The sequence below is a fragment of the Gracilinanus agilis genome, chromosome 4, assembly GCF_016433145.1.
Source record: "Gracilinanus agilis isolate LMUSP501 chromosome 4, AgileGrace, whole genome shotgun sequence".
Lineage (NCBI taxonomy): Eukaryota > Metazoa > Chordata > Mammalia > Didelphimorphia > Didelphidae > Gracilinanus > Gracilinanus agilis.
The window spans coordinates 465,898,824-465,913,750 of NC_058133.1; the positions used below are offsets into that span (position 1 = coordinate 465,898,824).

General features: G+C 39.9%; 1 protein-coding gene across 2 annotated transcripts in view; it reads right to left on the bottom strand.

The window, feature by feature from the left end:
- Positions 1–4,643, bottom strand: part of DENND2C (DENN domain containing 2C) — a 38,385-nt gene extending 33,742 nt beyond the window's left edge. Inside the window, exons 1-4 of one of the 2 annotated variants that reach the window (XM_044672386.1) lie at positions 3,823–4,643; positions 2,834–2,970; positions 1,193–1,305; positions 696–866 (exon numbers count right to left, since the gene is read on the bottom strand). In XM_044672386.1, coding sequence (XP_044528321.1) covers positions 696–866; positions 1,193–1,305; positions 2,834–2,970; positions 3,823–4,643 — 1,242 coding nt within the window. The remainder of the gene's footprint in view (positions 1–695; positions 867–1,192; positions 1,306–2,833; positions 2,971–3,822) is intronic. The other variant, XM_044672388.1, reaches the window with a different exon arrangement.
- Between the last annotated feature and the right edge of the window lie 10,284 nt (positions 4,644–14,927).

Here is a 14,927-nt window from a genome sequence, read left to right on the forward strand (position 1 = left end):
TCTCTCTCTCTCTCTCTCTCTCTCTCTCTCTCTCTCTCTCTCTCTCTCTCTCTCTTTCTCTCTCTCTCCCTTTCAATCAATACTGTGTATTGGTTCCAAGGCAGAAGCGTGGTAAGGGGTAGGCACTGGAGGTTAAATGACTTGCCCAGGGCCACACAACTAGGAAGTATCTGAAGTCACATTTGAAACTAGGTCCTTCTTGGCTCTCAATCCACTGAGCCACCTAGCTGCCTTCTGATTTGTTTTTAATATGTAAGACCCTACACATTATAATATATGAGACTTTTGAGAGGCATCTGATTTCTATGTGAATTAAGATAATTAAATTATTATCTTTTGAGGCAATTATTTAATATAATTTATATGTAAATTATATATAATTTGTATATTCATATAATTTACATATAAATTATATGTAATATAAGTTAATTATATTATAATAATTAAGATGATTAAATCAAGATAATTGAAAGGAAAATCTGAGATTTAAAACATCTAAAATAATCCAGGCAGGTCTGCCAAATACATAAAAGCAGCTCTGCCAAAAGCCACTCACTTGACTCTCCTGCCTTGGCTTCAGGAGGTCAGCTTTAACCCACTGTTCATTTTCAGAGTAAAGTTTGTTTAATTTTTGTCTTGCATAGAACAATGCTGAAGTGTTAAAAGAAGAAGGAAGGTATTAGAATCCTCTTTACCCTTGGGAGGTTTTTTCTTTTCCTGTTTGCAACTTCTCCAGCTCGAAATACTTTCCACTCTGTTAAAGTGACAGGCAAAGTTGTATCCTTTGTGAGCTTTGAACGAAAATAGGCTTGGGAGTTCTTCAGTTCCATAGTCTTACGATGGAGGAATGGGGGTTTGGGAGGAAGCTAAAAAAAGAGGAGAAAGGTCACTGGTAAGGAACATAAAGTTAGAGATATGCCAAAAGGATTCCATAAAATGTTATCTAATCTTCTTTAAAATTTTCCAAACCAAGAATGCTATAGTTGTTTGTTTGTTTTTTTGATGAAAAGAATCACAGTGTTTCATAACCTTTGGGAAGTCTCCCTCAGTCCTAACTGAGATCCCTTATACTGCAATTGAAGTTTATTTCCAAAGAACCATGTTGACGACTCTCCTAACCTTCTGTTTAGCTGAAAGAGATGGCTCTAATATTTCTTACTAGTAGTCAATCCAACCAAATGGGTTCACGTACCTTGGGTGGCTTAAAAGTACTTTTAGGAGGTGGCAGCTTCCATGTTGAGGGAGCCCTCCACACAGGTACAGGGGTTACTTTGATATCCTCATATGGATTTTCCTTTGCAGGATCTTGAAAAAACATGCAGAAAATATAGTTAAAAGAAAGTAAAGTCAGCACAGCTAGCAAAATCAATATCAATTCATCTATCTATCTGTCTAACCAAATATAGGTAGTATCCTTTCCACATTGTGAGGTTAGGGGCATAGCATCCCTGGGATCTGAAAAACCCGCATAAAAATTTTTGGCCCTTCTGACATATCAGAAAAGAAATCCGAATTTTTCTTTTTCTTCCATGGGGTGTTTATAGTACATATATTTTATGCATTTATGACTTACTACATTTTTTGAGATATCTCTATTATTTCCAGATTTCATGTTAACTTTTTACTTGTTTTAACTTTTTAAAAATTGTATATATTTATTGTACTGAATGATAAAATGTATTAATATTAAATAATACTCTATATATTTTTTATGCATTTCTGAGTCTCTAAATTTTTTTCTGTGGTGTTTGCTGGCCTCGTGTCATCTGCAGCTTCTGTAAAACTTCTCCAAAATTCCCATTTAATTTCTTATGCTGACCCATGATATAGTGAAACTGCCATGGGAAAAGTCATGATGGGATACTTGTATATATAATACATTTTATATATTATATATGTATTTATTCACATATAATATATACATTATATACATATACAACATGCACATGCACATAGAGAGGGCATATTTTAAAGTTTATTCTGCATTATTGACATTTTCTCCATCCCTTTCTTAAGTCTTTAAAAAAAAACACCTTTACCTTCTTTCTTTTTTATTTTATTTTATTTTTTTTAAACCCTTAACTTCTGTGTATTGGCTACTAGGTGGAAGAGTGGTAAGGGTGGGCAATGGGGGTCAAGTGACTTGCCCAGGGTCACACAACTGGGAAGTGTATGAGGCCAGATTTGAACTAGGACCTCCCATCTCTAGGCCTGACTCTCAATCCACTGAACTACCCAGCTGCCCCCTACCTTCTTTCTTAAAATTGATACTAAGTATTAGTTCAAAGGCAGAAGAGCAATAAGGACTAGATACTAGAGTTAAGTGACATCCCCAGAAACACACAGCTAGGAAGTGCTTGAGGCCAGACTGGGGTCTGGGATCTCCTATCTCCAAGCCTAGCTCTCTCTCCACTAAACCATCTAACTGACCCCACTTTCTTTAGTCTTAAATCAACAAATCAATAAATCAAGTCCTGATTTATACTTTACCAATTTCCAAGAGGCCAATGCTCACCCTGAAAATTTAACAATCAGCTCTCCCAAGGCTGAATTTGACTTTATTGGGGCTGATTCTGAGCTGTCTCCAGCGCACCCCTTCTACTGAGAAGTGTAAATGAAATACTCTACTAGGTTTATCAATATTCTATTTGGTCAACCTACTAAGGCAGCTGTAAAAATAATACAGAGGGGAAAAAATTATATTTGGGAGGCTGAGATTTTTTTCTTCTAGAACAAGGCGTAACTGATTGTGAAAGAAACCACCACCCTACAGTTAAAGGCTTCTCCAAATTCATACTTATTAAATGTAACCAGACAGATTGTGAATACCTACAGATAATATCCTCATAGATATTGTCCTCTGATTGTGTGTAATAAAGTGCTGATCCAGAGTTTCCTCCAAGTTCTTCATGGATCTTGGGTGAGTTTCGTTTCCGAAAGTGCTGGATATCCTCAAACTCAAAGGATTTCCTAAAGAAGACATGTTTCCAAATAATTTGTTGCCCAAATCCCACCCTCTGTCAGTATGATAGAGATCAAAGAAAAAAGTGAAATTAATAAAATCAAGTTGGATAGCAAAAGTGTTTTCATTAGCAGATAGTTATGTATGATAAACTAAGCTAGCTATGTGCCTTGGGCATACCGTGAGAAAAAAATGTTAAACTTTTATAAAGCGTTTATCCAATCATATTCACTTTTTCTTTATAATAGTCCCAACCATGGTTAAAAAAAAAGAAAATGGAATTAAGTTCTGAATAGTTCACAGAGTGGTCTCAAGTATGTGCTTCAGCTTTAGCTTCTTAGCCCAGAGCTACAAGCATATGCTGCTGCTCCTAAGCTAGTACATTAGCTAGTTCCTGTCCTTCCACTTTTTCCTGTTCTACTTATTTTTTCTCTCAGGTAATTCATTGTCAGTGTGTTCAAAATAAGGCTGTAACCAAAAGAAAGAAAATGGTACTAGGTCTGTTGTGAAGAGGAAAAAGAAGCTCTATAACTCTTCAACTACTAATGAAAACTCAGGATCACAGAGCCTCTGGATTGGAAGGGATGTCAGAAATCATCTAGTCCAGTGATTCCCAAAGTGGGCACCACCGCCCCCTGGTGGGTGCTGCAGCGATCCAAGGAGGCGGTGTTGGCCACAGGTGCATTTGGGGGCGGTGAATAACTTAACTGTAAGGGGGCAGTGATAGTATGTGACAGGGGGCTCTAAGTAATATTTCTTCTGGAAAGGGGGTGGTAGGCCAAAAAAGTTTGGGAATCACTGATCTAGAGTCTAACCCAAAACACTTGTGATCAGTATTTATTAAATGACTTGAGACAAACCTTTTAGATCGCCTTCTAATTTTCCCACCATATTTCTTTGTTTCAAGAACTGGAGCAGAAGGCACAGTAGCCTCTACAAGCAATTTATCCAGTGGCTGTTTTTCCCAGTACTCTCTTCCACAGTTAATATCTTTAAGTGGCAAACCATCAGTTTCAGATAAATATCTGAATGTCCTACGAGGCTTTGGCAGAGGGTTTATAGAAGGACCAGCTTCTTGTCCCTCAGGGTCAGAGTAAACATTTTCTAAACTCTTGGTTATTCCATTTGGCCTATCCAGAACTCTGAAATCCAGTTCTTTCTCTGGTGAGCCACAGCTTTCTAAAGACAAATTCAAAACTTTATCTGGAGGAAGTGCTTCCATTTTCTTCCACAATACTCTTGAGGTATAAAAGTTTCCAGGAGGCAATGTATTCTCTGGATTCAAAATATCATCTTTACAGCTTTCGATTTGTTTGACCTGAGAACACACCCATTTGGTTTCTGCTTCATTGTTAAATAAACTTGAATCATATTCATGTCTCTCATTTTCATCCTCACTTTGATCATAATCTTTGACCTCTTCTTCTTCCCTCAGATCCAGTCCCAGATTTGGAGAATTAATAGTTTCCAACTTTTTACTCTTTCCTACAGAAGCAACTGTTGTCTTAGAAAAAACATCACGATTACAATTATACCTCACTCCAAAGTCCTTCAGTTGCCTTTGTTCTGGATTAGAGCCACCATTAGTCCTCCCTTCCCACTGAGAAATCTTTTGTTTAATGTTCTTGCAATGGCTTCTTGAGAGTGTCTGGACAGCAGAACGGGAAAAACCAAGATCCATATTCCCTGTTGGGCGCATGTCAACTGACTGGATTTTTATAAAGCTTTCATTGCAGGAACTGATAGAGGGCTATTATCCTCTTCTCCTTCAATTGTAATCCCAATGATTGCATTATTTCCATTTCATCCACAACCTGAAATGGCTTTAAAAAATTCTTTTGTAGAAAAGTGCCAAGAGCTTGATCTGGAACAGTCCTATTTAAAAAGGAAGAAAAAAATGATTATAAGTTCCCAATTTTATGGTAAAGTGCAGTAAAGTAAGTACTTTCATTAAAGTCCTACTATAATGATTGTAGCATAGAGGTGGCCTCTCATTGATTCTCTTCCAGCCCATCCTACCAAATTGGAAATGCCTCTAGTTCAGATCTGATTACCCAAGGTCATCTGTGCTTATGGCCTTGGCCTTAGCTAAGTACGAAGAGGCTAATCATCAAAAGGTGTGCTGACAGTAAGTAAATGATTTTTGGCCACTGCAAATCATAAAGACCATCTACTATGCTAACATAATGGAAGGGGTAAACATACTGATAAATCACAGATCTTTGGGAATCCTGAAGTACATGCCATTAAATAGTACACTTGCATTGCATATGTTAAAATGCCCCATTTATTTATTAAATACTACAACTTCTAAAAGATATCCTTTGAAAGAAGGTAATATGCAGTATTATGAGAACCTTACCTTTGGCATTTCCCAAAATATTGAATGTAGCTCGTCATTAAGGAATTTTTATTCATTCATTCATTTATTTATTTGTTTTAAACCCTTACCTTCCATCTTGGAGTCAATACTGTGTATTGGTTCCAAGGTAGAAGAGTGGTAAAGGTTAGGCAATGGGGGTCAAGTGACTTGCCCAGTTGGGAAGCGTCTGAGGCCAGATTTGAACTTCCCATCTCTAGGCCTGGCTCTCAATCCACTGAGCCACCCAGCTGCCCCCCAGCTCAGCATTAATTAAAAGAATGAAAGGTCTTTGTAACTTAACTATGCTTCTGCACTTATTGCACATCATTAGTTATTTATTTCTGTGATATTTTCCCCTAATATAAACCTCATAGGGGTAGGAACATAATTACTTATCTTTGCATCTCTCCCAGCACCAAGCCTAGTGCTTTGTTTAAGGATTGTTGAATAAATGAAATTTTAATTTTCTGAAACAGGGCAGTGCCTCCCCCCTGAAAGAAGTCAGTCATAAAAATCACCCACAATTCATTTCATCTACAACTTTTTTCTCATCAAGGTTTTCATAGCATCCTATAAATGGGCTCTAAGGAGCCTTAGCGTCATCTAGATCACTTTACACGAGAGCTAACAAAACCCAGAGGTTAAACTTCTTAAGTGGAGGACTCAGTCCCAGCTATTATATCCAGGAAAGAAAAAACACAGCCATAAAAGTATATCTTAGTGAGTGAAAGATGGGGGAAGGAAGGAAACACAGCATTTATTAAGCACCTACTATGTGCCAAGTGCTATGTTAAGCACTTTATAAATATTATCTTCTGGGATTCTCACAATAGCTCTGTGAGATAGGTGCAATGGCTATCTCCATTTTATAGTTGAGGAAGTTGAGGCAGACAGAAGTTAAGTAATAATAGTAATAATAATAACATTTATTGTTATGAATAAATAACTATTTAAATGTAAATAAATAAAACTTTAAAAGTGCTAGACATTGAACTAAGTGCTTTATAAATATTATCTCATTTGAACCTCCCAACAATTCTGGGAGGGAGATGCTATTATTATCCCCACTTTACAAATGAGAAAACTGAAGCAAACAGGTTAGATGATTTGCCTAGCGGGGCAATGTAAGTGAATCAGGCTGCCCTTGAACACAGGTTCTTCCTGATACAAGCACTACTAGCTCTATCCAGTGGGCTACCTGGCATCCTAGGAGAAGAGTTGAATGATGCAGGACAATGTAGGAGAAAGATCATTGTTATGAGGCTTAGAAATCTAGGTCTAAGTTTTGGCTTCCCCACTTGGGCAAATCATATAACTCCTGAGAGCTTCAATATTCTTATCTGTAAAGTCAATATAATGATAATACTTGCGCTCCCAACTTTTATAAATCTTATGCAAGAATTATAAATGTCAACTCTTATTTTAGGAAAACAACTTAGCTTACAGGGTCTTGTCAAGTTCTTTTGGGCATTTCTCCATTTTTTCATCCTCTGTTACAGCTATTGGTACCTCTCCGCCATCTCCCTTCTCCAAATGACTATTTATCTTTGTACCTACTACTGGCTTTCCTGCCTCCCCACAGTAGAACACAAGTTTTAATTTTTTTTTTAATTTTTTAAATTAAAATTTTTAATTTTTTAAAATTAATTTAAAAAAATTAATTTAATTTAGAATATTTTCTTCCATGGTTACATGATTCATAGAACACGAGTTTCTTGAGGGCAGGAACTGTTTTCACTTTTGTTTTTCCATCCCCAGCACCGGGTACCTAGCAGTATTTAATAAATACTTATTGACTTCATTTGACAGACAATACATAAATCAAAAGTATGGAACCAGCAGAGAAGGAGCCAGTTTGGAAATGGGCTGGATGGCACCGGCTGCCCCTCTTGGTTTTCCCTTCTATGTTCAGATCACTTTAAGACACCGTGAAGTCACCAGTGTGCCCATGAACAGCCTTTCTGTGTCCCAAGCCTGAACTTCTCCCCACACGGCCGCCACACCCAGGACCCAAAACAGCAAACGAGGCAGAAAAATAATACTTACAGCCACTGTCTCACATGCCTTCCTTTCACACAGAGGTCTCACTCAGTCAGGCCCATTAGCCGTTTCCTCACATGTAGGATTTGGCTGAAAACTTTCCCCTCCATCCTGAATGAAGTCCTGAGCTCAAGTTCTACTGTATACGACTTAAAAATAGCCACTGACTCAAAACTTCCTGAGCCACGGGTCATCCTTCCTTGAGCTTTGTCTGTGTGGCCTTGATTAACGGGCAGGAAAGCATCCTGGCCTCCCTTGTCACTGCAGCTGACCATCATTGATAAAAAGGACTCGAAAATCCACTTGTCATTTTGTAGGCACAGCCAGTGCTCATGGGAAGAAATTGGAATCGACTTTCCTGTAACCCATCCAGAGGAGCCTGCAGGGAAGATGGCGCATGGCTTGGGGGAAGATGGGAGACCACTGGAGAACCATGTGGTGAGAAGAGGGCATGGAACAGCTGCCCCAGGGTGCAGTGGCCACACTTCAGCTCCTTTGTTCCAGTTGTTTTTTGTTGGGCTGATCTTGGAAATGAGATTTTTCTTTTCCACCCATCAAAATCTAATAGATAAGCATTTCCCCTTTTATGGTTTATGAGGTGTTTTTTTTTTTTAAACCCTTACCTTCTTGTCTTTGAATCAATATTCTATTGGTTTCATGGCAGAAGAGTGGTAAGGGTTAGGCAATGGAGATTAAGTGACTTGCCCAGGGTCACACAGCTGGGAAGTGTCTGAGGCCAGATTTGAACCGAGATCTCTGGACCTGACTCTCAATCCAGTGGGCCACCTAGCTGCCTCCTTGGTTTTTATCTATAAAATGAGATTCCTTATTCTCAATTTTTTCTCCGTTGATTTCCAGTCATTTAAACAAAAGTTAGATAGAGCCTAGAAATAAGTCTTCAAAATAAATTTATTTAAGTATCTCCTATAATGAAACCAGATCACATGAGTTGTTTTTTTTTTTAAATCATATTTTCAGGGGGGCAGTTGGGTGGCTCAGTAGATAGAGAACCAGCCCTAGAGATGGGAAGTCCTCGGTTCAAAACTGGCCTTAGATGCTTCCTAGCTATGTGACTCTGGGCAAGTTACTGAACCCCCATTGCCTAGCCCTTATCACTCTTCTGCCTTGGAACTAATATACAGTATTGATTCTAAAATGGAAGGTAAAGGTTTAAAAAAATTATATTTTCAGATCAATTCTGTTCTGCAAGATAATTCTATTTATAAGCTAAGAACTTACTGAGTGAAGTTTGGATTAATTAATTACTCAACCATAACTTATTAAATACTGTAAGAAATAAAATGGATATATATATATAAATATTGGGATTTTATTGATAGCCATATTGATAATTAAATTTAATTCAAAAGTCACGACTTTGGAACTAAATCTTAATAGGCACATGGCTTTAATTATCAATATGGCTATCAATAAAACCCTAATAGTAAATATATATTTATATTAAACTTATAGTACTGACAATGTTTTACTTTGTGGGCTAAGCAAATGGAGATCAAAAGACAGAAAAAAAAAAAGATAAAACAGATCCTTCCTTCAAGGAGTTTATATTCTAGTGGGGAAAACAACACGCTCATACAAAATGGTATACAAAATGCAAACAAAGCAGATACAAGGATTCTTGAAAGAGAATTCAAAAGCAATTAGAGGAACAGCCAGAAAGGCTTCCGGAAGAAGGAAACAGGAGCTGGGGCTTGGAGGTAGCCTGGCATCAGAGAGGGTGGAGGTAAGGAGGGAATGCGTTCTAGGCATGGGGTCCATCCACTGAAGAGCTGTGGGTGAGGAACAGCAAGGAGACAGTGGAATGGGCGATGGGGTATATGGAAAACATTATGCCATAAAAATAGAAAGGAAGGATAGAGCTAGCTGGTGAAAAGCTGTGAATGCCTAACAGGGGAATTCATCGTTGACCGAGACAAATTTGATTTGTCAAATTGACATTTAATGACATAATATGATAAAAATTGACATTGATTAGACTAAAAAGGGAGTTGTTTTGGGGATTTAACGAGTAGAGAAGAGGAGCAATAAGATCAGATCTGTACTTTAGGAAAATAATTTCAGTCAGTGTGGATAGGAGCATCTAGGTGGTCCAATGGATAAAACGCCAGGGTGGAAGTCAGAAAGACTTCTGAGTTCAAATCTGGCGCCAGACACTTCCTAGCTGTGTGACCCTGGGCAAGTCATTTAACCCTTTTTGCTTCCGTTTTCTCATCTGTAAAATGAGCTGGAGAAGAAAATGGCAAACCGCTCTAGTATCTTTGCCAAGAAAGCTCCAAATGAGTTTACAAAGAGTCAGATACAACAGAAAAAAAACAAAACAAAACAAAACAACTGAACAAATCAATGTGGTTTGGACAAGATGAGAGGTTTGAGGCAGGAAGACCATTATGTTATCCTCTATCCAATGGGCCACCTGGCTTCCTAGGAGAAGAGTTGAATGATGCAGGATAATCATTGTTATGAGGCTTAGAAATCTAAGTCTAAGTTATGGTGAGAGATGGCGAGAGCTTCACCGAGAGTGGTAGCTTTGTGCCTAGAGACAAGTGGACGAACACAAGAGATACGGAGGAAGCAAGGGAAGATTTGGCAACTGAATAGATATTGTGGGATGAACAAGGAGCTGAAGATGCTGCTGAGGTTGCAAATGTGGGTATCAGGGAAGATGGTGGTAACCTCAACCGTAACAATTTTTTTTTTTTGGCCAACTTACAATTTTACTGGTATAGGGGATTTCTAGGGTGGAAGCTCTTGACAAATGCATAATGATACTTTCCTTGCAATTTATAATCTTATTGGGCTGTCCCTTAGAAAGCCTCTCAAAAGAGAGGATGGCATCGAGGGGAAAAATGGCGAGTTCTGATTTAGGCATGTTCATTTAACACGTCTAATTTGATTCCTGGTTTGAAATGCCCAAGAGAAAAAAAGGTGATGTAGGAGACTGAAGCTCAGGGGAGCGACTAGAGCTGGGATATAACCATCTCTGAGTCATTTGCCCAGGGATGGTCATTATACCCTGACAGGAGAGGATGAGGTCACTGAGACAGGAAAAAAAAAAAAGAAACTCATAGTCGAAGATGATTCAGCAAATTTCATGTTCTCCTTTATTTTACCTACACCAACGTTTGGGGAATGGGATTTCAGTGTCTCTCATTTTCACTTAAATTCAAGAGTTGTACTTTTTCAACTGAACAATAAAGTAGCCACCCTCTTCATTCCATTGTATTAGGAGCTGGGGTTGGAATGATAAAACAACACAAAATGGCACCATTCCTGCCCTTAAGAAATCTCCAATCTAAGAGATAATTCTGAAGCCATAGAATTGGTAAATATTGGCTTATTTCATTTGTTCTTATTTAAGCCTAGAGCAGTGATGGCGAAACCATTGCATGCAGAGAGCTCTCTGTGGGCATTCAGCTGCCCTCCCTCCACCCCACAGAGTTCATTACAGAAAGGCAGAGGGGACTCTGGCAGAGTTGCTCCCTTTCCCCTTTCTATAATGCCCGATAACAATTTTCCCCACCCCCTGCCCCTCTGCCCAACAGCCAATGGGAATGCACAGAGGGTAAGGTGGCCGGTTCACAGGCGGCAGAGCTGGAGGGGAGCAGGGAGCTCGGGCCACTCCCCTCCCCCTCTCTATACTTGCTGAAGACATTCCTCACTTCACCCACCCAGGAGCCCAGCAGCCCAATGGTAGTGCTTCCTCCCTCCCCTATGTGGGTTAAGGGTGAGGCAGGGTGCACCCAACACTCGAGGTGGGGGAAGGGCAGGGCATACCATCTGGGGGGGAGAGCCAGCATGGCACTCAGTCTGGGGAGTGAGATGGGGGTGGGATCCGGCACTCCATCGCTAAAAGGTTTGCCATCACTGGTCTAGGGCAGTGATGGGCAAACTTTTTAAAGAGGAGGCCAAAGGAAAGGAAATGCTCATCTGTCGGTTTATTTCTTAGGAAACTCTTTTGAAGTTTCATTGTATTGTATCCTACTCATTGTATTCGTCAGATTAGGAATAATGTCACGGCCAGTATAGAACATTTCAGGGGGCCCCATCTGGCCCACGGGCTGTAGTTTGCCCATCACTGGTCTAGGGTATAGGTAAGCATTTACTTCAATAACATATGAAGCGTTAGAAAAGAGAAGGAAAAAAATAGCCTATTTTCCTATGATGATCTTGCAATGTAGTCAAAATAAAATGTGCATGTAAAATTACTTGAGAACATTAATAAGTAACAAATCAAGAAGTGTGAAATGATTTAGAAAAAAAGCAGAGTATAGGAGAGCTGGAGGTGTGTAGAAAATGACTGTCAAGATTCAAAAGGCTGGAGAGGATGCTGGTCAGAATTTTTAGACAAGACTGAATAGGGATGAATGTAAAACTTATTCACTTTTGAATGTAACTTCAGGCTGTGTAACCCTGGGCAAGCTGCTTAAACTTTGTTGCTTAGCCCTTACCTCTCCTCTGCCTTGGAACCAATAAAGAGTATTGATTCCAAGATAATGGAAGGTAAGGGTTTCTCAAAAAAGAAAGAGACAGAGACAGAGACAGAGACAGAGTCAGAGACAGAGAGACAGAGAGACAGAGAGAGACAGAAAGAAAAAAGAGGAAGAGAGAAAGAGAAAGAAAAAGAAAAAGGGATAGAGGAAAAGAAAAGAGAAAGAAGGAAGGAAATAAATGAGAGAAAGAGAAAGTGAAAGAGAGAAATAAAGAAAGAGAAAGAGTGAAAAAGAAAGAAAAAAGAGCAAAAGAAAAGAGAAAGAGAAAAAGAGAAAGGGGGAGAAAAAGAAAAGAGAAAGGAAAGAAAGAAGGAAGGAAGGAAGGAAGGAAGGAAGGAAGGAAGAAGTAAAGAAAGAGAAGAAGAAAAGAGAAAGGAAGGAAGGAAGAAAGAACAGAGACAGATGGGAACAGGGACAGTTAGATGGCTGAGCAGATAAAAATCCAGGCCTAGAGACAGAAGGCCTCACACATCCTACCTGGGTGACCCTGGACAAGTTACTTAACCCCCATTGGCTAGCCTGAACCACTGTTCTGCCTTGGAACTGATATTTAGTATTGATTCTAAGACGGGAGGTAAAGATTTAAAACACACACAGAGAGAGAAAATTAGCTCCATAAGGAAGAGAGGGAGGAAATGTGGCTAACCATCAGTATATCTAAAAGAAAAAGTAGATTTTTTTAAACTGGACTCCCAAGTGAGCTCGGTGAGTCATCGGTGGAGGTGGAATCCAAAAAAAGCGAATGCCATCCGAGAGGCCTAGTTATGTCCGGCCCGGCGAGGTGACCGTCTGTTGTACCCTGATCTGGTCAGGCTGCATCTGGAGTTCCGGGTGACACATTAGAGAAAGGATGAGCTGCCCACAGGGCCATAATTAGGAATGATTTCTTCTGGGAAAACGGCAGAGTGAGGTCAGCACTGGGCAGGGGGTGGGGGGTGCAGAGGCAAAGGGCAGTCAGAGGACAGTCCAGCCGTGAGTGCTGCCCCACGAGGGTGTAAGGGTTGGGGGGGGGCGCCCTGAGAGAGGAACAGTGTGTCTATGGGACCCTAAACCCCAGAAATGCCTCCTTTGCTGAATGGACTTACTCAAGAGCTGGCAGTTACCAAAGGGAGGAGGAGAGGCCCCCTGGAGACCAGTGTCCTGGGATGTGAACTAAGTTTTGTTATTTTGATGATTGGGGAGTCCTGCCATTGGGGTGGGGTGGCATGGAGGGGGCAGCTCAGAATTCAAATCTGGCCTCAGACACCTCCTAGCTGTGTGATCCTGGGCAAAGCGCAGAGCCTGGGACCCATAGTATGTACTTTGTAAATGTTAATAATTATTAATGTCAAATTTCTCTGATGCCACTCACTCAGCCACCACCCTACTTTAAGCACTCATCACCTCTTGCCTAGATTATTGCAACAGCCCTCTCATTGTTCTCTCTCCAGCCAGTCTCTCCTCCTTTCCAATTCATTGTCCCCACAAGTACTGAATGATTCCCAAAATATAGGTCTAACAATTTCACTTCTCAATTCAAGAAGCTTCAGTGAAATCTGGCCTCAGATACTTCCTAGTTGTGTAACCCTGGGCAAGTCACTTAACCCCTAATGCCCAGCCCTTACCGCTTTTCTGCCTGGGAAATGACTTGCATAGATTCTAAGACAAAAGATAAGGGTTTAAAAAAAAAAAAAAGGAAAGGAAAGAAAAAAAGACGCTTCAATGGATTCCTGTTGCTTTTAAAATCAAATGCAAATGTCTCTGCCACTGAAAAACTTTTACAATCTGGTTATAGCCAGACCAGCAACTCATTAGTCCCCTTTATATATACTCATATGTTCCACTTAAACTGCCCTGATAGATGTTCCCTGTAGGCTGCATCCTCCTCCTGCCCTGTCTTTATAGAGGCTGATTTCCACGTCTCTCATTCATGGAAGCCCTCGTTCCCATCAGTGTCTAGTTCATGCCACCTCCTACAAGAGGCTTCCCCCCCCCCCAGTTCCCCCTTGATCTTTACTTTCCCTCTCCAACCCCAAAGATTATAATATGACAATCAAATTAAAGGAGTTACTCATCTGTGTACACATTGTTTCTGTTCCCACAAGAATGTAAACTTCTTAAAGGCATGACCTGCTTTCATTTCTGACTCTCCTTGAGCACCTACCTTGGTTTGATTGACTGATAAATGCTTATTGAATTGGATTTAGTTAGTGCAGTTTTGGGAAAGTGGTTTTGATGACAAATTGCAGAGGGCTGAGGAAATAACTACTTAGGGTAGGTATGAAATCCTCATTCTAAAAGTTTAGCTATGAGAAGAAACTAGGAATGGTGGTTAGATGGGTGCAGAGGGCTGAGTAAAAGCCGACTCTCTGCCCCCAGGACTATGGAGACCTGAGAACGTTTATTTTTCTTTTTTATTGTCATGCAAAACACACTTCCATATTGGTCACTGTTGTAAGACCCCAAACCCCCAAATAAAACTGTAAATGCACTGATGTTTAAGACAAATCCAACAGTTCTTTCTCTGGACTGAGAATGTTTAAAAGGAAACTGAAAGGAGGCAATGAAGAGGCTAAACCATTATTGAGGAAAGGGGTTCTGGAGCAGAAGTAGAGGAATTCTTGAGTTTCACAAGAATAGGTCAAACTAATTTCACTTCCTTTTTGGACAAGGTTACTGTACTTGTAGGACAAGAGAACGTCACAGACAATATAGACCTGGATTTGCTAAGGTTTTTCACCAAGTTATCCATGATGCTCCTATGGACAAGGAAGAGATATGGCTCTATCTATCTATCTATTTATCTATCTGTCTATCTATCTGTCCCTTCCTTCCTTCTTTCCTTCCTTCCATCCTTCCAATCTTTTTTTTCTTTTTTTCTTCCTCTCTCCCTTCCTCCCTCCCTCCCTCCCTTCCTTCCTTCCTTCCATCCTTCCAATCTTTCTTTCTCTTTCTTTTCTTTCTTCCTCTTTCTTCTTTCTTCCTCTCTTTTTTTCTTTCTTTCTCTTTCTTTCTTCCTTTCTTCCTCTTCTTTCTTTTTCTTTCTTTCCCTTCCTTCCTTCCTTCCTTCCTT